The following is a 20,513-nucleotide window of genomic DNA, read 5'->3' on the forward strand; positions in this document are numbered from 1 at the left end:
TTTTTCAATGGAGGCAATAAATAATAATACGCTAGCCGTCTATTGACGACCTTTGCCAATTTTTCAAGCGTTGACTGTGGATCTCTCATCGCCTTTTGTTTGCTCACACTCACCTCACTGAGTTTACCTCCTCGTTAATGTTGTGACTTAGCTTTAAAGCATGCCGACTAGTTTAATAACACCAAAGCACTCGCCTTTCACAGCATCGTCAATCTTTACCACTTCTATCACGTTGTCTATCTAATACCAGCCAACGTATCGACGAAATGGTCTTAGTACAGGTTCCGGCACGCAAGACGTAAGTTACCGCTTGCATCTACATGGTGCGCTCTACTAATGCAGACTTGCTGTAGGTTGTTCAACGACGCCACCTTCTCTGACATCAAGATCCTTCAGATCTACAACGGCAGGACCAAAGAGTATCACGCTCATAAGGCAGTGCTCTGCGGCCATTCCGGATGGTTCATGAAGGCCCTGACTGGGCCCTTTATGGTGAGAGCTCGTGGTAGCCACTCCGTCGCCTCTCTGTTGATCCAGTACATTTAGGAAGCCTCCGATCCCACTATCGAAATTCATGATGACAATCCAGAAGACTTCGAAGCAATGTTACGGTATCTCTATACTATGCATTACGAGCCTGATGAGGACATACTGTATGTTGATCGGGGATTCTTTACGCCCAGCGGACTCTATATCCTAGCAGACAAGTACAATGTTGATGGGCTTGCGATGCGGGCTCTAGAGACTTTCGGCTATGACGATGATGTCCTTCTCAGCGACGAGCACTGTGAGAAGGTTATCGAGGCTTACTACTCTGTATGCATGATCGTTAACTCTGCCATGGGCAAAGCTATCGCTGGGTATCTTCTTAGACATTCGATGGCATTCATGAAGGGATATGCATTTGGGAAAATCATATGCAAGTATCCAGTGGTTGGTGCAGACATCTTACTTGCGGAGAAACGTATGGAATGCTTGGGAAAATGTAATAGACCGCATAAAGGTCGCTGAAGGATGACAGCACCGGCATGATGAACACTCGGAGTAAAGGGACGATGTGACCTTGGGGAACTAATATCTCTTTGGAGTTGTGACAATGGGATTTGTGGTACAAATGTGGATCCGATCCTTTTATTTCGAAGAGCTACGGACTGACCAAGGCTGTGTGGTATCGTTCCACAAAATCCAGGCTCACCTAGTACAGATTTTTAGCTCGTTCCTTTCCAGACACATATATTCCATGCCGGTGAGACTGGAGTGATTTTGAATCGACCTTGTGTGATCTGTCAACAGTCGTCCTCACTAAGCCTGGTCACTACCAAGGTTCAAGACGTAGCTTCCACGCCATTCAGACCATATCTTCTCCAGCGCGGCTTGACTCTCCACAGTCTGTTGTAGATTTTTCAATGCCGACAAGCGCCCATCTTTGTCACTCATCGTCGAAGCACGGTCATCCGAACGACCAGCGGCAACAAACTCCCATTTCGCCGTGTTTTCCATCGGTTCCATATGTTCTTCGGGACTACTATGCGCAGTGACTGGATCGCGGGCTTGCAGGAAGGCGGAGTATGATGCCCCTTGAACTAGTTCGCGGACTTCGAGGATCTTCGACGCAAGGAGTGGGTAGTAAACGTGCGCAGTATCTGGTAAAGATCAGCCCCAAACTGCAAACCTCTAGTAGCAGGTCTTACGCACTGATGATCCCAGTTTTCAGCTCGTCTGCCAACTTCGCAACAAAAACCTCGCGCTGTTCCCACTCCACTATCTCAGTGACCTTCACGTAAATCTGCCGTCCACCAAAAACTCGCCCACTCACTTCCCTCGCCGCGCGCTCTGCTTCCTGCTTCCCAGCAACCAAGATTGACGTCCGCAATGGGTACGACAAGCGCGCCGTATTGGGTAACGTAAAGTCAGGTGAGATATTAAAGGCCTTGAAGAGGTGGTGTACGTCGCGACGCGTCAGTTGGGGTGGGTAGTTGGACATCTCAACGGCGGTCCAGGTCAGGTTCTGCGACGGTCGAGCGGCGTTCGAGATCTGAATAGTAGAAGACGTGGGATTTATGGGGATGGGGATTGGCGGTGGCGCATTGCGGCGTGTATGCAAAGAACGAACAGCTTTGGTAAAGAGATGGTGCGGGCTGTTGTCCATTTCGGGGTGTTCGGGGCTTGACATTGCAGCTGTGTGGGCGTAGAGCAGTAGAAGGAGCGCGAAGGCGAGTACAGTTTAGATTCGTAGGCATACACGTCATGATAGAATCATGCGTTGAAGTACTCTTTCACCACTCCGTCTTCGGTTGGTAGGCTACTCTCCTTCACCTGTCTTCTTTCACCTGCCCCAAAGTGATCTGAAAGCTGCGTTTGTTGGCCACCATAACTTTTCCACTGTTTAATATTCCATTTTGTAAAGTCGAAAGGGTGACCTGAAAAACAGAGTGTCGGGGGAGAGTAGACTGATAGGAAGGGTGTGAATGAGATTCGATTCGATCCGATAAGGACCGTAGTAAAGTAGCGCCAGTCAGATAATGACCGCCTGAGCTGAGATTGGAATTCCGTTTAGAGCGCGTATTATAATAACAGGCGAACAACTTACTCTGATGGGGCCTTTCCCAGTAGGTCATTGGCGAGGGTTGGTGTGAAGTTCCGACGTGTGCTTGAGTCTCATTCAACAAGTTACTCATGTGGCACGGGCGTTTTGAGTACAGCTGGAATGTTGAGGCTATTGTAGGAGGGCAACACCCTCCCTGTGCGCTTTCCCCACCACACGAACTCGTCGATATAGAAGATGTTGCATTGTTGCATGTCGCCGCGCTCACGCAGCCTGACGTCCAAAACGAGGGTATCATCGCCATGACATTTCACTACACCTACAACAAGACGCTCGACATCTTCCGAAAGCTGGCCCCTAATCACACATTTGCTGAGCAAGTAGACGAGGTGCTGGACAACGGAACGGTGGCTAACGGTCGTGCTGAAGAGTTACTCAAGTAAATGAAGAAAGGGGGGGCTGGTCGTCTCTGGGATATACGCTCAAGAAGTGGAGTGAACAGATGCTAAGGGCGGAGATGGCAAAGGCGTTTAAGAATTTGCTCCAGAACAGAGGAGTCTATCTGAGGCCTCATGTTCCTCGTCGAAGCATAGTGGGGAAATGTTAGTGTATACCTGGCATTTTACCGCTAACCAGTCAATCCTCATGTCACTTGTATGACCGTCTCCCCGCTCTGCTATCCTCTTTCGAATAGAGCGATCGCTCTATGATTAACTCTTGCTCCTGGGCTACCTTGGTTTGAATTTAGACAAGTAGATAGAATAGGCTTCGGTTTCGTAGAGAAGAGGCGGGGTAGTCGACGATGTGTTCGACTGATATTTCAACTCCCCAAAAGACGCTCTGCAAATGGGAATCGACCGCGCAATGCTGCTAAAGTATCGGGATAGGAGGTGGATGCATGATATAGAAAATGGGGATCGGAAGTCGATGTGCTCCGATTGGTGCGGTGGAGCAGCAGAGGGGTGGCCGAAGGTGGGGCTGCCGCGGGGTACTGTTCTTCGAAGACCTCCACTTTGCATATCTGGTCTCCAACCTGGTTCCCCCCTGTTTGGTTTTGTTCATGCCATTTGTGTCATTTAGAATTCCTCCCAGCACAAAACATGACTGAATCCATTCCAAGTTCCCAAACAGCTGCCTGGATCGACAACCCCAGTCCAACATGCGTCCTCCAGATACGCAAAGATGTCGAAGTCCAGCAACCTTCCGCGAATGAAGTCCTCGTTAAGGTCGAATGCTCAGGTATCTGCCACTCAGATTGCATGAACGTCGAGGGACGCGGTAAATATACCCCGGTCCCGGGACACGAGGGCGTAGGGAGGGTTGTAAAGCTTGGCCCAGGCGTATCGCAGGACCTTTTAGGCAAGAGAGTGGGTGTCAAATGGCTATGGAGTGCCTGCAACGAATGCACGAGTTGCAAGAAGGGCAAAATCAACCACTGCGGGAAGCAGAAGAACACCGGACGAAACGTGTGGGGCACACTCCAGCAATACGTCGTTGCGCACGCCGAATTTATTAGCATCATTCCTGATGGTGTGAAGAGCGAAATCGCCGCCCCCCTTCTCTGTGCTGGTCTCAGTCTCGCAGGGGCTATCTCAAAACTCACCCCTGAAGTGCAACCCGGCGAATTCGTTGCTATCGTCGGCGCAGGCGGTGGACTAGGACACATCGGCGTGCAGATCGCGAGTATCAAGGGCTACAAAGTCATTGCTATAGACAGCGGCACCGAAAAGGAAAAGCTGAGCAAAGAGATGGGCGCCGTGGCGTTTGTAGATTATGCCAAGCAAGATGTTGTACAAGCTGTGAGGGATCTGACGGATGGCGAGGGCGCGCATGGGGTTATTTGCGTGGCGGGCAGTGAGAGGGCGTATACGCAGGCACCAGAACTGGCGAGGAATAGTGGCGTTTTCGTCTGTGTAGGATTGCCGCCAGACACCTTCATGTTCCCTATGAGTCCGATTCATATCGCAAATAGAGGTATATTCCAGCATCCGGTATTACAGGGGACACGCTGACAACTGCAGGTCTCGTAATCAAAGGCTCGTCAACCGGCACATCAGCGCAGATGGACGAGCTACTTCAGCTGGCTCTGGAAGGGAAGATCACACCCAAGATCGAAGTATACGACTTCGCCGACTCGCCCAAGATTATTCAAGAGCTACAGCGGTACGAAGTTACAGGTCGGAAGGTAGTACGGGCGCCTTAGCATGACAGGTAATTGATGTTGTTCGTTTGCCGCTAAACGCATGCATTTGGTCGGTATCGAACAGGGCTCATTCTTTAGTCTTGATATACAATTCTCGTAAGCCTCAAAGCGTTCAGACATGTCTGCTTCCTAGTCCATGCAAAAGCCTGCTTGATATCTTTGTAAGCTCAGTACCAGGCGCCTCCAATGTCGTCCGCCTTAACCTTCATGGGGTTCGTTGACAGAATACGCTGACCGGGTACGGTGTCGGTGAAAGCACTTTCGAACACGCCGCTCACAGCTCGCCTCCCAATCTCGGCGAAGCTATCATACTTCTCATTCTCCCCAACAATCGCACTCCACTCGGCATCCGCCGGACTGCGCGCAGGACCCAAATCACTCCACCGTGTAACGAGCATAGCTTGTTTGAACCGCTCTGGGCCGTGGCCCCTTACATTTTTATCTTCCAAGAACTTCAACTCGAACAGGTATTCGGTGGGACACTGCGGGCAGCGACGCATCGGTCTGCATTGACTGCAGAGGCTGACGAGGCCAGTGGATTTCTTGCGGTGCTGAGTAATAGCGTAGTGTTCAGAGGTGGCAGAGAATGGGATGTGATCCAAAGCGCATTTGGGAATCGATGTGAGTATCCCGTGTTTCCAATGGGAGCACACGCTAAAGTACGGTGTATAGTCGCTTCTGCTGAAGAGTAGCAGACGTTTTGCTGCGTCTTTCATTCCGCCCTCAACGTAATGTTGAGACTTTACTCGCATAAGAACATGACCTTTATTAGTAACGTGGTACTTGCTCTCGTGAGTCCAGTCAGAGTATGGGTCCTTCCACCTTCGTGCAAGCGACTGGTGATCAATGCCGAATTCGGGGCCAAAAGCCCAAGATCGCCTGACAAGTTGTATGAAGGCAAAAGGCAGCGTGCGACCGTCAGTTATCCGTGTCCGTGGTGGCGGTAGGTGGATGTTCGTGCGATTGGGACATTCGAAGAGTGGATTAAGAACATTGTGTGGTTTTAGTGTTTCTAAGCCTGGCTGTATCCGTAGGTGCCACTGAGCGCATGGAAAGCAAAGAAGATGCCGTGGGAGCTTTTGGTCCATGGCTAGAAGGAAGTTGAGCCGATCATAGCGATTTATGGGGTCCAAGAGCAGCCTGTAAGGATGTCGACCAAGGCGAGTGGATACCGTCCGGCACGTAGAGGACAGATTGGCAACATCCAAGGGTGATAAGAAGTCGGCAATGCGGAGCCAGATCTCAGGGGATGCGCTGCCTAGAACTGCAGTTCCGTCAGGCTTCGAAGGATCGTAGTCTAGCGATGTGCTATCAAACTTTTCGTCGATCATGTCCAGTTCCTCATTGAACGTGAAGGCATGCATCATTTCCGTCAAATCCTTTCTTTCGCCAGTGTCTTTATCAAGGATGTCATCGGTACGCGAAGGCGCCCGATGAGCTTTGCTCAATTTGGCAGGCGGTGCTCTTGCTACCGGGACTGGTGGAGCATTTCCATTCATGTGAACATCCTGAAACTGCGGAAGTGAAGCTGACCTGGAGCTTTGCGCATTATACAACGGTGCAGCATACTGTTGTTGTCCTTCTGAGTTACGGCGGTACTCGGCTGATTGCGGAACTGGCTGAAGATAGGTGTGGTTGCTGGTGGTCACAGGACTTGCTGCAGCATAAGGATAATCTCGAAAACCGTGAGGTGTAAGGGCGGCGGCATCCTCATACGTGGGGAGAAGCGATTCCTCTATGCTCAGTTCGATGCTTGGGTTTGTGAAACTACACGATACCTGACGCTCGGGATTCGGCGCTGAATCGAACCTTTGAATCCTGGGGTTGCTCGCCGAGCCTTTCTTGGACAGCTTCTTCCTAGCTCCGGGCTCCTTGTTCGATCGCATTCCAAACATGGCGCGAATTCCACCTTTCTTGGGTTCTACGTCCGCCATTTGGCGATAAAAGCGGTTGGACACACCACCGACTGATCTGCACTTGCTGCGTCCGCTAAGGGTTACCGGGGAGATGTTGATAGCTCTAATTACCAGGGTATTGCTGTTCGGATTGATCGATGTTGGTCATAGGGATTGAAGTTCCGAAAGGATGATAAAATCGACTCAACCATGACCGATGATCGTTATAGCGCGGTGGCGGGTCACTTCGGCAAGGTTCCGTCCTCATCCGCCGCTTCGTTTGGTTCTTGAAAGCCTTAGCTTATGGAGACGCATGCCGTGACCAAGTAACGGCTCCCAAGCAACGAATGTCGTCTAGAAAGTTGTATAGAATGTCAATATGTATACCCGAATAGGAAGGCGCAGTTGCGATGCAGAACGCGTGAGATGCGCGAAAGCATGGACCACCTGACGTAATCCGAACTCCAACACCATTATCCATGCAGTGCCATGTCACTTTCAATTCCTCTTGAGACTAAATGCTCGAGTTTCTTCTTTGTGCTTATTGTTAAGTGCAACACATCAGTTCGCCCTCTAGTTTTTCACTTCAGCAATGTTCGCATTGCCTCTACACAGCTCCAGCCTTGAAGATTTCTGTTGCCCGAAGAAAGCAACACAACTTTTGTTTTTCATATTCAATTTTGTATCACTTGATCTACAGGTTACTAAATGCTTTCATAGTCAGCATGCTATCATGCTAGCAAGCCGGATTGTGTATCTGTGGGACGTGGAAAAATCACCAATACCACTCAATCAAGCTAGTTGCGGACGACAGCATCGATTAGTAAATACCAAACCCAGTGTATGCACTCCGTGCTCAGTACCATCTTTAATTTCGGAATGCTTCGCCGCCAGAGTCCAATGTCAACTGTTACCCAGAGTCCGCTAATTCCCATGCATTGTCATAGGTCCCTGCCTACCCGTGTCAACCTCTTCTCTGGAATCTGGTTGAAGTCTATTCTCCCAAAGTCGATGCTAGTACTCGTGACTATCTCGAGCACTACATGATGGTGCTACAGCAAGACTCGAGATGCTATATCGATCCAAGAGAGATCCAACAGTCTAGGGGCCAGCATCTTTATTATTATCTTCTTCTGAAGGGTGCGATCCACTTAGAGACTGATGTAGGTCAAGGAGATCCCAACTTGCCTGCTGGATAGAGCGTGCCGAAAAGAGTGAGCAGTCGAGCAGACGCTTCACTTTTCACTTGGACCCGTCGCATCGAGGACGTCGCCTTTTCGGTGGTGAATGAAGATTGACGTGGATATCAAACACTTGTCCGCCGGAATCGCTATTAAGTGTGAGTATATGGCCAGATCGACAAAAAAGGATGCTACATGTGAGTGATGGCCTTTCGGATTATCTACCATAATAGAAGTCGTTAGCGCGTAGGTAGCATAGTCTTAGTAGCAAAGAGAAAGACTCGATAGAGCGAATGCGCTCCGTGTAATTTAAACATTTGCTTCCGAGATGATTCACATCAAAGTTATAATCGCTGCATTCTGGGCTGGTGGGGTGAATGTTAGATCGCGTTGGCACCGCAGCATGACGGGTACGGCGCGGGGCGCTGGCCAAACGCGCCATCGCACTCGCCGCAATCGCAACGTCAACGTTGACGTTTCAGCTACATGAACAACAACCAACAACTACACCCCAAACCAGGCTTACCATATTTGTCCTACAGCAGTCAGCTTTACTCTCGTTGTACACACATACATCCCTTAGTTACCTGCTCACCCCCTCTCTCGCCGCGGTCATGTCCACTCGCGGGCAGTTCAACACCAAGAATCCAACCATCAAGCGGATATGTAAGCTGGCCTCCTTGTATTGGCTTGCACTACAAATAGCTAACATTTCACAGTAAAAGAAGCCTCAGAACTATCTACCTCGCCTTCACCAGACTACCATGCCGAACCCGTAGAAACGAATCTCTTCGAGTGGCACTTCACAATTCGTGGTCCGCCCTCACCCTCCGCTTACGCCGGCGGCATCTACCATGGTCGCATAATCCTTCCACCCCAGTACCCTCTCCGCCCGCCATCGTTTCGCTTCCTCACACCTACTGGCCGCTTCGAGGTAAATCGCGAGATCTGCCTGAGCATATCAGGACACCACGAGGAGACGTGGCAGCCCGCGTGGGGAGTGCGGACCGCTTTGGTTGCGATAAGGAGTTTTATGGACACAGATGCCAAGGGACAGCTTGGTGGAATCGAGTGCAGTAAAGATGCGAGAGAGCGGCTGGCGAAAGAGAGCGGGGCATGGAGGTGCCCGGGTTGTGCGAAGAGCAACGCCGACGTTATGAGAGAGAGGGAAGAGCTAGTCAAAGAGGTTGAGGACAAGGAGGGCAAACGTGAGGAAGACGAGGTCCCTGACGAGCTCAGACTGGCCTATCGGGATGAGCTAGGAAAGAAGGAGAAGGATGGAGATGCAGGGCAAGCTGACAAGGGCAAGGGTAGGGCTGTGAATCTGCCTCTCACGGCTGTTTCCTCGGCATCCGAACCAGCATCAGCATCGACAGCAGCCTCGATGGCTGTGGGAACTGCACGTATCGCCACGCTACCAAGCCCAACAAGGACGGTACAAGCACCGCCAGTGCAACAGCTGGAGCAGCGCAGTCCGGAACACTCTTTAGCATTGATTGATACTTGCATATACGGCGTTGTCGTGGCACTTTTGTTCATGGTACTCAAGAAGTTCACATAGGTGAGGTGTGTTACTTGGGTGTTGACGGACGTCATTCCAGGGAGAGCGGAATGGGTACTACCCGGTTTCTTTGACGACGATCTTCTATATTCATCTCTTTCCTTTCCCACCTCAAAGCAAGCGAGGGAGTTATCGGTGCAGGTGTCATTCTCTCAAGCCTCATATATCACACAACTAGTCACGCTAGTGTCCATCTCTGTTCCTTCTCTGCTCTGACTTGCCACCCAGCCCATTTCTGTCGGAATTTTCCAAACCTTGCTCCTTTCTCTCGATTCTTACAATCTCTCTTTGTGTTGCAGGTCAGGTACAGAAAAATTGCTGGTGAATAGTTCACTTCCGTATGTAGGAAGGGAGGACGCGCTTTCGGATCCTTTAGATCAGTGTCGAACCCTACGTCAACACAGCTACCAGGACATCAGAAAGACTCGATACACTTAATTATGAGCATTATATCAAAAGATACTGACGCGATCATACCTTGAAGATTACTGGATAATGTCTGGACCGGAGTGAAGGGCGAACCGTCATGCGGGAGTCCTTGGTATCGACAACTCTGGAGTGTACGCGCAGCAATTATATATCCTAGACATCCTCTCGAGACCTCAATCTTGTGCTCTCGCTATATAATCCTTTAGGGTCCCCGTATCAAAGTGTATAGAGTATCTCCACCTCTCGAAACATCTTAGTAAGACCTACTCTGGAAGGTTCCTCTTACGAAAAGTTGCTTTCACTCTCACCAAACGACTAGAGTCTAGTCAGCCAACTTACCAACGCGGTGTCGACGGGAACAGAGCTCTTGGCACTGCTTTATTATTGTATTTCCCTCTTTGCATCGTTTCCACCACGACGCGACACCCTCGACACCAATCAACCTCTAACGGCAAAGCCCTCGGTGACTCGACAGCCTCATCCTCGATCGCCACTGTGCGTCTTGACATTCCACGGATTCGACAACATCGACAACAATGGGTTTCAAGACTTTCCTATCGACCAGATTGTCCCGCAGCGCCCGTGACAACATCATCACAGCCGACAACAAGGATACGTCACCCTCTACGTCGATGGCACTTCCGAGACACGAGCGAAATGTGTCACAGCGCGTCGCCACCAGTGTCCGCAAGGCCTTTAACATCCATCGCCGCGGCAGCGATATCGCCCAGAGCAGCGCTCCTATGCCTACCATCCCTATGCCTGCCGGACCTACACCCAAGAAGCTCTACCGCTTTCAGTCGCCTAAGCAGAAGGTCAGCTTACGTTCTGACAATACAAAGATCACACGGCTGACTAAAGTGAAGCGACCTGAGCTCACGACTTCCCCAGCCTCAAACTCGAATCTCACCGCGGTTCAGTCCGAGTCTCCATCGCCCTTTCAAACGGAGACCCCACCTACGACACTAAGCTCTGGAGTACAGGTGCTCAGCAAAGAACATGACATCGCCTCCATTCGGCCGTCAAAGGAGGCCGATTGTACTGAACTCGATGCTACTATAGCTGGCATGCACGCCGCAGAGAAACTTCTCCACCAGCGCCACGCCGCCATCAAGCCACAACCCAATATTGGCAAGAAGATTAAGCCCCTGGGTGCTATTATCAAAAAGAGTAGCCCCAAAGCTAGCTCTCCGAAAGCCCGCGTACCCTTATCGCTTTCTTCTCCCATACATCGTCGGCAGCAGCCCGAAACTGCAAATGAGGCCTGTGCATCCTTCCAGCGCCGTCAGCTCATCAAGAATCTCGCTTTTAACGCTGCTAATGGCTGTCCAAACGCCATCGCTGACATGGACCAAATCAATGCTCACTTCACTCTCAGGTCTCGACTCCCTGAGACCACCATCCCCGATCTTATATTGGAATTTGGAGGAGTACAGATTCGTGCAAGCCAGTTGGTCACTACAGATCACAACTGGATTGCGCGCTTCAATGCGCTAACGAACAACTCTGAGCTCGTGGAGTCCCGGCGGATGAGCCCCGAAGACCACGAAACAATTGCTCTACAGCTCTTCCCTGAAGAGCGCAGTCACATCTTAAAGCCCGAATACTTCGAGATATTTGTAACAGGACTCGGTGAAGAGGGTACGCTCACTCAGGCTGAAGCAAAAGCGATTGGACGTTTGGGTGTTACCGTCGAGGAATTCGAGCAAGGGGGGCACTTTACTGGTCCCTCAAAGTATGCTCGTGGCCATCGTCATAACCCTACTGAACTCGTCATCTTCGAAATACCGAAGCAAGCAAGCCGGGGCCTGGCATCCTTCTCGCCACGGCCATCGATGCTCCAAGGTCGCGACTTGTACTACCATCTCCGCATCCTCATTGAAGCAGCAGTCTACGACCAGAAGTTCTGGAAAGGCTATTTCTTTGCTAATGCGCGCTCCAAACTCGGCGAATTTTACGAGGCCTACAACGTTTCACAAGAAGGCTGGCCACTGCCTGCAAATCTTACCGAGTACAAGCGCCCGTGGACCTCCCGCGAGATCCGCCTTCTCCAACGTGGCCAACTGCTCTGCGATCTCCTTAAGAAGTACGAGACGGCCGAAATGACGGATTTCGGGATCATTCGCGCAGTCCGTGGCACATACGTGCAGATCCCCGCCCAGCCGTTCTTCAGCGTCGAAGCCCTCGAGTCCTTCCTCTACCACCGCATCGCCGACAGCGGCCTCGCGGTCTCCAGGATTCCAGAGATCCTAGCGTTGCATCCCGAGAACGATGCCGTCTTCGCGAATCCTGTTCTGCGCAACTATGTCGTGGACAGCCTGAATGAGCGCGCCGAAAACTACGAGAAGGAAGAAGAGCAGCGACTCAGCGAGATTGAGACTTCATACACGACCTTTGAGACGGTGCGAAAGGCGCAGATGACGCCCTGGGAGCGGATCAAAGTGAGCTTCAAGAAAGTCTTTGGGAAGAAGGAGGTGGTGGTGCCTTTTGATCCGTTTTCACCCGAGCATGAGGTTGAGGGACAACAACAGTGAGCGTATGTTTGCACGGTGAACTTTCGATAGTAGCTCTACCATTCGAGGCCGAAGTCAGTATGTTTGCGAGGTAGAAAAGTAAATAGAAAGTGGTGGGAACTGGGGTGAAATGCGTTTTGATGTTTTCCATTGGATGAGTTTGCTGGCTATGAGCGGTCGTGGATGTCGCCGTTCTTCAACGCCTCGCCCAAGCCCGCATCCAGGTCTGACGAAGGTTTAGTTATGACACTCGAGGTACACACCGATTTCATATCTCGTCTATAATGTTCCCCAAGCGTTTGTACATGAATTGGTATCGATCTAGATAGATTTCGAGCAACTCGAAGAATGTTAATTCTGGTCACATTTTCATAGTTAAAACTTCCAGAATATAATGCTTCTTCGGATTGTCGTGCTCTTCTTGATACTCCACGACAGGACGCATTTATAATAGTCTATATGGATACGAATCCAAATATTAGCGTACTTCAGCGTTCTCGAGGATTGGAGTAGCTAACTAAGGCACGGACCAAAGCACGTGACCCACTTCACACGCTAGCACCAGGCATCCATTCCACGTGATTAGTTGCTCTTTTTAATACCTCTCCATCCTCGATGGTACTTCACCCAGCTCCCACGATATTTGCTTCTCACCCACAATGAACGATGAAGAACCGCCAACCTCGGTCGATGACCCCCGGTACACGGATGGATCAAGATACCATCCACACGACGTCCTAATCATGAAGTACTTCCCAGACAAGGACGTCAATTCCAGGGAAGTACATCGGAATTATTACCCTCTTGCGCTTGACTTTGAGGAATTGGGTGTGACTCCTCCACGCATACCTTGGCCTTTGCCACCACCTCGTCCGCGCGAACAGTTGGAAGCGGGTGTAGAAGAATGGAGAGCAGCCACTCTAGCCACCATCGACGCACGTATGGCGCTATATTACCCCGTTTCTATGTATTCTACCGCTCCTCTATGTAGATTACGATCTGAAACGAGTCCTTGCCATTCCCTTGGTAGTGCTCGTCGTGCCCTGCGCATTCCCGAGCTCCTCGAAAACATCCTCCGTCGTGCAACACCAAGAGCACAATACGCCGCATGGAAGGTCTGCATCGCTTGGCGCGATATGGTCGCATACATTCTACGATTCCAATTCCGCTCCTGTTATCCCTGCTCCCCTGTTGACTATGGTCAGATAATAGACCCGGATCTGCAGTGGCTGCAAGCGTCGGAAGAAGAAATTGCAGGTCTGGAGGAGAATGTGAACATTATACGACAGGAGACATACCCGAATTGCTCACATTTCTTCTTCCCTGCTCGACTCGTGCAGGCACCCAACGTCTCGGAGGATACGCTCAATTTCATCGATACAGTATTTGAGAGCCGATTCGTACTGGATATGACAGGATTTCCTCTTCAACACGAACGGCGGTGGTTCGACCTGAGCCAGTTCGTGTTCAACCCCTACTTCTTGGATGTGTTCGGCGATCATTTACAGCTGAAACTGGGTAGGTGCGAGGTTGTACTGCCGCCCAAAATCGGAGATTTTGCTTTCCCCAGCTCGCTTAGGGAACCCGTCCTTGGGGAACTTATCCGGTCTATGTTCCTTACGCAGCCGCCCTGCAAAGCGCTCGGTGTCTACATGCCAACCTTGAGTTCCAGAGAACTGGAATTAGTAACTAGAGTCCGCAATGTTGATGGCATTCGGACTGGTCAACTATTGGACGCACTCCAACAGAATTACAACAAGGCAATCGATATGTGGCGCACTCATGCCCAGCAACTACGACAGCACATTGCGCAGCCCAAGTGGACAGCTTACGCCTTTCCCCGGCAAAGAAACGTTCTTTGGTCACTCCCTGGCTTCCCGAAGCTGATTATTTTCTTCGAGGCCGTTGGGCAACCTACGAAAACCCTGGCGCAACATACGTACTTCTCAAGCGAAGACATGTGGCAGCTATGGGAAGACGAATGGTGTCAAGGCGCATGAAGGTCAACGCTACTTCGCCCGACTGCCAAATGCTCGGCGGAACGTAGAGGAATGTAGAACGAAGTTTTCTTACAGGTGTTATTGGATTATTCGGGGCGTCTAGTCTATGCGACGTAAGACAAACGAGATGAAGAAAAGTTTGCGGAACTATAAAAGATCGCTGACATAATGCGGTACTTGAGCTTCCAAACTGCGAAGTTGGGGCGTTTTTCCAACATGGTTTTGCCATCAGTTGATTGAAGGACTTACTAAGCCAATGTTCCTCACCGAGCCACCGTGTAAAGCACTCAACATATATATATATATATCGAGTATGTTACACACGGATAGGCTTGACCTTGTAACCCGGATATATCCGCCCTTGAAGACCATAGCGGTTTGCCGCTTGATATCTGGCGTGGCGACGTCGCAAGGCTCCGACGGGACATTTCGAAGGCCGAGTGGACTGATTACACGTCCGCTAAGATGAAGCGCGAGGCCTGGCGCCATGACGGGTTTCCAAACTTCATAGTGCTGTTTGAACAGAATGAAGATGGGGACGAAACATTGGCATGGCAAGCATACGGCTTCGGGGGACGCGTCGAGGGCGTGTACGAGACGCATTGGTACCAGGACATCGAGACAGATTGGGAGCTTTGACACAACATCGGAAGCGCTACTCACCGCTTACTTGCCGCAGGAGAGCTTCACAACTCTTCCCGATAGGTGCTTTGGATGTTGTATGACGAGCATGTGGTAGAATTTAACACTTTGCAATGTGGTACTCTGACGAGAAGCCTGAGTTTCATTCTGTGCCAAAACGTTTCATAAAGCTTTCAAGTAGGTCATGTTTGTATTCGATCGTTGTTCTAGACTCGGCTTGCATAGCCAGCTAGACAGCGTCAACTCCTACCATCTATCCACTGACAAAGCTGCTGCCTACCGCGAATTATCGCTCGCCACCTCCGCATCATGACTAAAGAATATACGATTGAGGAATTCTAGATACTGCTCTCGACATTGTGGTCCTCCGTTACCTTACCAGACTGTTAATATAAGCCACACCCTCCAACCTGTCATCATCCCGCTCAACATAACTCGTGTCCGCGCGGAACACGAAATTCGCAGCTGCCGGAGTCGCGTACCGCGGCCACTTGGCAATGTTTGGAACTACAAATTTCGCAGTGATATCAGTAAAGGTAACTTTGCTTTGGAACACCGGCATGGTGTGTGTGCGCGCCTACCTCCATGATCATTTGGATCAAGTCCATGTGCAAACGAAGTCCACATCCTCATGACTAGTTTTGATAGCTCGATGTTGGCGGAACTGTTTCCCAGCGGTGTGATCTGCTGCTGTGTGTTGCCGAAGACGAAGGGGATCTATACGTCGCACATCAGCCTCAGTCCAAGTAGCATGAACGCATGTAAACGCAACGCAACGTAATGTAACCTACCTCAGAGAAATGATTAATCCCAATCACCCCCGGCGTACTATTAAACCGTGGCGCATCCCACCGATACGAAAACACATCCTCGCCACACGCGGTCATCCTCTCAGCCAACAGCCTCCGCGGCGCAAACATGGTAAGATCCGTCGCGATGCTCTGGTACCGCTTCCACTGTGCCCCGTTCTCCGGCCACGTGCGGTTCCCCCAACCATACGGCTCGCCGAGCGAAGGGTCATTCGGATACAAGTCCAGCAACCTTTTAGCCTGTTCGTCGTTGAGGTTCCACCGCTTGGAATGCGTGAGTTGGTTGATGGCCTGCGCGTCGGTGTTTACGCCGTTGACGCCGAAGCCTTCGTCTGTGTTTGTGCCGAGGAGGAGGGGGATTTTCGCGAATTTGCCAGAGGTGAGCGACTGTTGGGCGGGGCGGGAAATGAATGAGCCGTCGATGGTGTGGAACCATTCCAGGCCTTGGTAGCCGTACGGTGCGATTGTCTCGTACGGCACGGAGCGTAGACACTGGAGTGTGTCGTTTGCGGTTGCGCAGCCCACGGACGCAGTTATGTTGTCGTACATGTGCTGGTACCAGTCTGTGCCGTTGAGAGGTGGTCCGATTGCGCTGCCGCTTTCGAGGATGGCGGCGCGGAAAAGGCCCTCATTCGCCCCGTTGAATGCGTTGATGTGGTCGCCGACCGAGTATGCGCCTGCGGATTCGCCCCAGATGGTGACTTTTGCTGGGTCGCCGCCAAAGGAGGAGATGTGCCTGTTCACCCACTTGAGCGCAAGTCGCTGGTCGCGCAGTCCGAGGTTCTGATTCCCAGTCTTGGCGATCTCTTTGCTGTTGATGAAGCCAAAGGCTGCCATGCGGTAGTTGATGGAGATGCCGATGACGGGCTTGTTGTTGAGGACGGATTGCTGGACAATGTAGCTCATGTTGTATCTGTACACCAGCATCAATCACCCGGTCTGTTTTGACGCTCTAGGAGAACGTACCGCGGATCACTCGTTGCTCCCTGCTGCCATCCGCCGCCGTAGATCCAGAGCAGCACTGGCAAACCCGTCTCGCGAGATTTGGGCTTGATGATGTTCAAATGCAAGCAGTCTTCGCCCATCTTCGTCCAATTCGCAGCGACGAGCAAGTTGGTGTCCGAGCCGTATCCTTTGCAGTCAAGGCCATACTGCGTGACGTTGAAGTGTTGCCCGGGCGTGTCCTTGATCAGCTCGGCTGGAGCAAAGCGCACTGGCTTCGGCGCATACTTGACACCAAGGTAGAGGACCTGATTGAATTGCGGGAGGTAGCGACCATGGAAGATCCCGCCCCTGGATCGTACAACGGGAGAGATGGTGGCGGCGTGTGCAACAAGGCATACTCCAAACAGGAGGAAAGTTTGAATGGCGACCATGATGGAGGCCCACTGTGTCGAGACAAATACATTACCCGGCGCAATGGTACGACAGCCTACTTATGTGCCTGTGAACCGTTCGAATCTCCTCGGGCGCAGGTTGTCGACTATGACTTAGGAAAGTCACTCGAAATCCACCAATGGGAATGTGGCACTCGATGTGGTCGTCGGTGGACGCATATTCGACAGTCTTGTCATGGGGACGGGCGCTACATGCTGCCATCCCAGCGCAGAGAAAAGTCATGATAATCGATGTCTGTAGCTGTCAAGTCCGATCGCCGAGCAATATAGCATCCCAAGAGAGGCCAAGCAGCTGTGGAGGTTGAGTCGACCGGCAAAATAATGGCCGGGCGTCGAGCACTAAGCACGCTACCCCGCAGTCGGTAGATTTACCCCAGACTCCCCAACTGGTAGATCATCGAAGGTAGAACAAGAAATTGAAAGTGTGCATATTAGCTTGAAAAGGCTCGCTGCACGTCATTCACGAGAATCCCAAAATAAGATGAAAAATAAAATAGATGTGCTTGAGAGGACGAGTCGATTAAGAATGCGCTCTATGTTGTAATCTGAGGGTATCGTTCTCCGCTTCGCCATGCACTAGAACGCAGCAACAACGACAATGATACCATTGCAATGACGCCAAAAAAAATAGAAAAAGAGACAGAGAAATATATGCGTATACGGCACACTAAACCCGCGCGTCGCAGCTCGGCTTACTGTAACGTGACCAGGGCGTAGCATGCCAGACAGCCCAAAGCCACCAGGGTGCCTGTGACATGCGGCCTTTGAAGGAATTTGGTGACGGCGTCACTTGATTTGGCCAGCTGGGCTGCTCTTGCGCTGCCATGCGTGGCTGTCTTCTGGTTGGGCTGTTTCTCGCTCGCAGTCTCTCCCTGGTGCTTGACTTTGGCAAAGTCCGTCTTGAGCATGCCATCCAGCTCGTCTACCAGGCTTGCACAAAGCTGGAAGATACTCTTCGCTTCCTCGATGATGTCGACCCGTTCATCCGGCGTCAGAAGTCCGTCGGCAGCAGCAAGTCTTTCCTTGAACTCCGCTTTGATGTCCTCGCCGTCCTGAGGCCCAGTGAAGTGCCAGAAAGACAGCCCCTTGTCTTCGAGGCTTATGCTCTGTCCCTTCTCGTCACCACCCGGCCAGAACTCTGGCGGCGTCTTCAACAGCTGTCCCCTTATCCACCGTCCACCCGAGAAAACGGCCATGTAGAAGCACCACGAATAGCTCAAGAGCGTCCACGGCTTCTCATTCACGCTCTTCCGGATATGTGTGCAGAACTCGGCAACCTTGTCGCCGGGGTATTTGGCTAGCAGGACTTCCAGGTCCGTAGCGTGCAGGCCGAGCAGGTACTCCAAATCCTTCTTCAGCCGTCCTGAGCGGATCAAACCCTTCGGCCGTAGAGTTTGCAAAAAGGCAGCGAGTTGTGGCGAAGGCGGTGTGGGTGCGCCGAGTGTAGAGGTGAAGAGAGAGGGCGAGTCGTAGGGGTTGACCAGGAGGTATGATAACAGCGGCGAGGTTGGCGCTCCATCGTCGGTCGGTGTGGGAGTATCGCGCACTAGGTCGGCCCGTAGCGACTCGAAAGTCAGGAAGATGTGCGCGAAGTGGAGCATGCCCGTGGTGTAGAGGGACGAGTCAGAGGTATGTGGAGGAAGGGCGAGGGGGAGACGCGACGTTATGAGGCGGTTGAGGGCCGTGTGGTGACTCCTATACAGACATGAATATCAGCATCTTCTCTTGCGCATAGAGGAACAGAAGAGTGCAAGGCTGTGAACGTACCTTGTGCCCGCGTTGATCTCGGCCGATATGGTGACAGGTAACCGGGATCCCAAATCCTTCTTCTCCTGCTCTTGCGCCGTGGCTTCCTGTGTCTCTGCCATGTTGGCAGACTTGATGCTATTGCGATACAGTATTTCCAGAGGCGTGCGGCTTAACCTGGCAGAGGCCAGCAGTCGGTGGGCTGGTGCGTCTTTTAAGCAGAAGCCGTGGGCACGCGCGAGCCCCACGCGCACAGCAGCCTAGTTTTGGTGCTCGTATTCGCAAGCACGCGGCGGCTCAAGTGGGCGAGAAAAAGAGGGCACGCAGTCTTGGGGTGGGGTCCATGGTGGAAGGATTGGGTTGGTGGCGTTCCAGGTGTTGGCCCTGGTGCTGGCGTGCGATGATGCAATACCCGCCGCAGGGATTGCTGAACGAGACGGTTTGCATGCGGGCGATAGATGGCCTGCGACAGGCAGCGAGACACGGAGAGACAGATGAGCAGGAAACAAGAGGAGGCGTAGCGCTTTCGCATCTGGACGTCGACCGTACTGTGTGTGACATGGCCGTCATGGGATTTGGCATGTGTCATGCGCTGCTGGTGGCTAACGCGATGAATCCAAAGGCCGCAAGGGACGCTGTCACGTGTCGTCGAATCGGAGATCTGATAAACATATTGAGCGGGGTTATCTGATCGCCTAGAAGAAATCTCTGCCTCTGGGCGGGGCGCTTCTTCTATTCACGCCATGGTGCGTACGAGGATGCGAGATGGAAAGTAGAGCACGAGCAGCAGAGCCCCCTCTCCAGGCTCGCCATACGTCCTATGTCCTGCGTCCTACATATATACCCTTTCGGCATTCAATCATACCGTCCTTCCTTCACTGACCTGCAGTTAGATTAAGGTTGTGGATACGAGCGTAGGCCCGGCTGACGCTGCTGCTTGCATCCATCCATGCACACCATCCACAGTCGTTTTTGCTTCTCTCAGCCTTCGATCCACTAACCCTTCCAATCCCCACTAAGCTTTGTCAAGTCGGCCCTTACATCTGCGAACTTTACATCTTGAGTCTGGACTGATCATGCAAACGGCTGCTCGTCTCCTCGGTCACATTTGCGGTGCTTCCCCAACTTGGCAGCGACGGTGTGTTTGACGGCGCCTCTCCCTTTAAATTTATCGCCGGCACCAATTTTCGCGTTTCGTCCGACCGCTGTGGAATGACATGTGGACCCATTTCGCGATATCTCATACCGGCATCGGCTTGTGATATGAGAGCAGGATAGATTGCAAAGGTGTATAATATTGGAGAAGAAGCGAACTCAACGCACCTGCCCACAGCTTGCGCCCTCAGTTCGCTCGCGTCCCCACAGAAACCATTTTATGCATCTAGCTACGTGCACGAGATCGTCTAGAACCCTAGGCTCGACCTCAAACCCAGGCCACGATACCGGAATGCCGGACCGTCTGGAAGCCGTGCACTTTACCCCAGATCCCAGCCCACGGAGCCTCACGACAAGTCTCCTCAACTAAATTAACCCGGCCTTATCTCAACGTCGCCGGACCTACTATGGAAGTTTCCACGCTGGTTCCCTGCCGC

General features: G+C 51.7%; 10 protein-coding genes across 10 annotated transcripts; 6 read left to right on the top strand and 4 right to left on the bottom strand.

Moving 5' to 3' along the window:
- Positions 1-266: 266 nt before the first annotated feature.
- K460DRAFT_429052 (uncharacterized protein) lies at positions 267-1,281 on the top strand (the record flags this gene model as incomplete). The annotated part of the gene is made up of 3 exons (XM_040938304.1): positions 267-298; positions 354-492; positions 547-1,281. 3 exons carry the CDS (start codon positions 267-269, stop codon positions 1,009-1,011), a joined length of 636 nt encoding a protein of 211 aa, XP_040792091.1. The 3' UTR covers positions 1,012-1,281.
- Positions 1,108-2,149, bottom strand: K460DRAFT_331599 (uncharacterized protein; the record flags this gene model as incomplete). Its single annotated transcript, XM_040930808.1, has 2 exons — positions 1,108-1,643; positions 1,696-2,149. 2 exons carry the CDS (start codon positions 2,147-2,149, stop codon positions 1,303-1,305), a joined length of 795 nt encoding a protein of 264 aa, XP_040792092.1. The 3' UTR covers positions 1,108-1,302.
- A 527-nt stretch (positions 2,150-2,676) lies between these two features.
- On the top strand, positions 2,677-2,988 carry K460DRAFT_354365 (uncharacterized protein; the record flags this gene model as incomplete). Its single annotated transcript, XM_040931783.1, has 1 exon — positions 2,677-2,988. One exon carries the CDS (start codon positions 2,677-2,679, stop codon positions 2,986-2,988), a length of 312 nt encoding a protein of 103 aa, XP_040792093.1.
- A 598-nt stretch (positions 2,989-3,586) lies between these two features.
- K460DRAFT_365417 (GroES-like protein) lies at positions 3,587-5,076 on the top strand. The gene is made up of 2 exons (XM_040933171.1): positions 3,587-4,519; positions 4,567-5,076. Exons 1-2 carry the CDS (start codon positions 3,646-3,648, stop codon positions 4,746-4,748), a joined length of 1,056 nt encoding a protein of 351 aa, XP_040792094.1. The 5' UTR covers positions 3,587-3,645; the 3' UTR covers positions 4,749-5,076.
- K460DRAFT_365419 (uncharacterized protein) lies at positions 4,424-7,020 on the bottom strand. The gene has a single exon (XM_040933172.1). The coding sequence runs from the start codon at positions 6,680-6,682 to the stop codon at positions 4,916-4,918; it is 1,767 nt and encodes a 588-aa protein (XP_040792095.1). The 5' UTR covers positions 6,683-7,020; the 3' UTR covers positions 4,424-4,915.
- A 1,418-nt stretch (positions 7,021-8,438) lies between these two features.
- On the top strand, positions 8,439-9,385 carry K460DRAFT_376139 (UBC-like protein; the record flags this gene model as incomplete). Its single annotated transcript, XM_040934845.1, has 2 exons — positions 8,439-8,490; positions 8,544-9,385. The coding sequence occupies 2 exons, from the start codon at positions 8,439-8,441 to the stop codon at positions 9,383-9,385; spliced, it is 894 nt and encodes a 297-aa protein (XP_040792096.1).
- A 1,187-nt stretch (positions 9,386-10,572) lies between these two features.
- Positions 10,573-12,348, top strand: K460DRAFT_280850 (uncharacterized protein; the record flags this gene model as incomplete). The annotated part of the gene is made up of 1 exon (XM_040928441.1): positions 10,573-12,348. The coding sequence occupies one exon, from the start codon at positions 10,573-10,575 to the stop codon at positions 12,346-12,348; it is 1,776 nt and encodes a 591-aa protein (XP_040792097.1).
- A 1,037-nt stretch (positions 12,349-13,385) lies between these two features.
- Positions 13,386-14,861, top strand: K460DRAFT_268072 (uncharacterized protein; the record flags this gene model as incomplete). The annotated part of the gene is made up of 2 exons (XM_040927532.1): positions 13,386-14,030; positions 14,793-14,861. Coding segments are annotated over 2 exons (714 nt in total), but the record flags the coding sequence as incomplete, so codon positions are not given.
- A 273-nt stretch (positions 14,862-15,134) lies between these two features.
- Positions 15,135-17,510, bottom strand: K460DRAFT_92419 (lipase 3 precursor). Its single transcript, XM_040938811.1, has 4 exons — positions 16,745-17,510; positions 15,761-16,691; positions 15,551-15,686; positions 15,135-15,476 (listed from the first exon to the last, which is right to left on the bottom strand). Exons 1-4 carry the CDS (start codon positions 17,152-17,154, stop codon positions 15,340-15,342), a joined length of 1,614 nt encoding a protein of 537 aa, XP_040792099.1. The 5' UTR covers positions 17,155-17,510; the 3' UTR covers positions 15,135-15,339.
- A 25-nt stretch (positions 17,511-17,535) lies between these two features.
- On the bottom strand, positions 17,536-19,395 carry K460DRAFT_305793 (heme oxygenase-like protein). The gene is made up of 2 exons (XM_040930013.1): positions 18,943-19,395; positions 17,536-18,870 (listed from the first exon to the last, which is right to left on the bottom strand). The coding sequence occupies exons 1-2, from the start codon at positions 19,041-19,043 to the stop codon at positions 17,868-17,870; spliced, it is 1,104 nt and encodes a 367-aa protein (XP_040792100.1). The 5' UTR covers positions 19,044-19,395; the 3' UTR covers positions 17,536-17,867.
- Between the last annotated feature and the right edge of the window lie 1,118 nt (positions 19,396-20,513).

The sequence above is a fragment of the Cucurbitaria berberidis genome (assembly GCF_010015615.1).
Source record: "Cucurbitaria berberidis CBS 394.84 unplaced genomic scaffold K460scaffold_2, whole genome shotgun sequence".
Classification (NCBI taxonomy): Eukaryota; Fungi; Ascomycota; class Dothideomycetes; order Pleosporales; family Cucurbitariaceae; genus Cucurbitaria; species Cucurbitaria berberidis.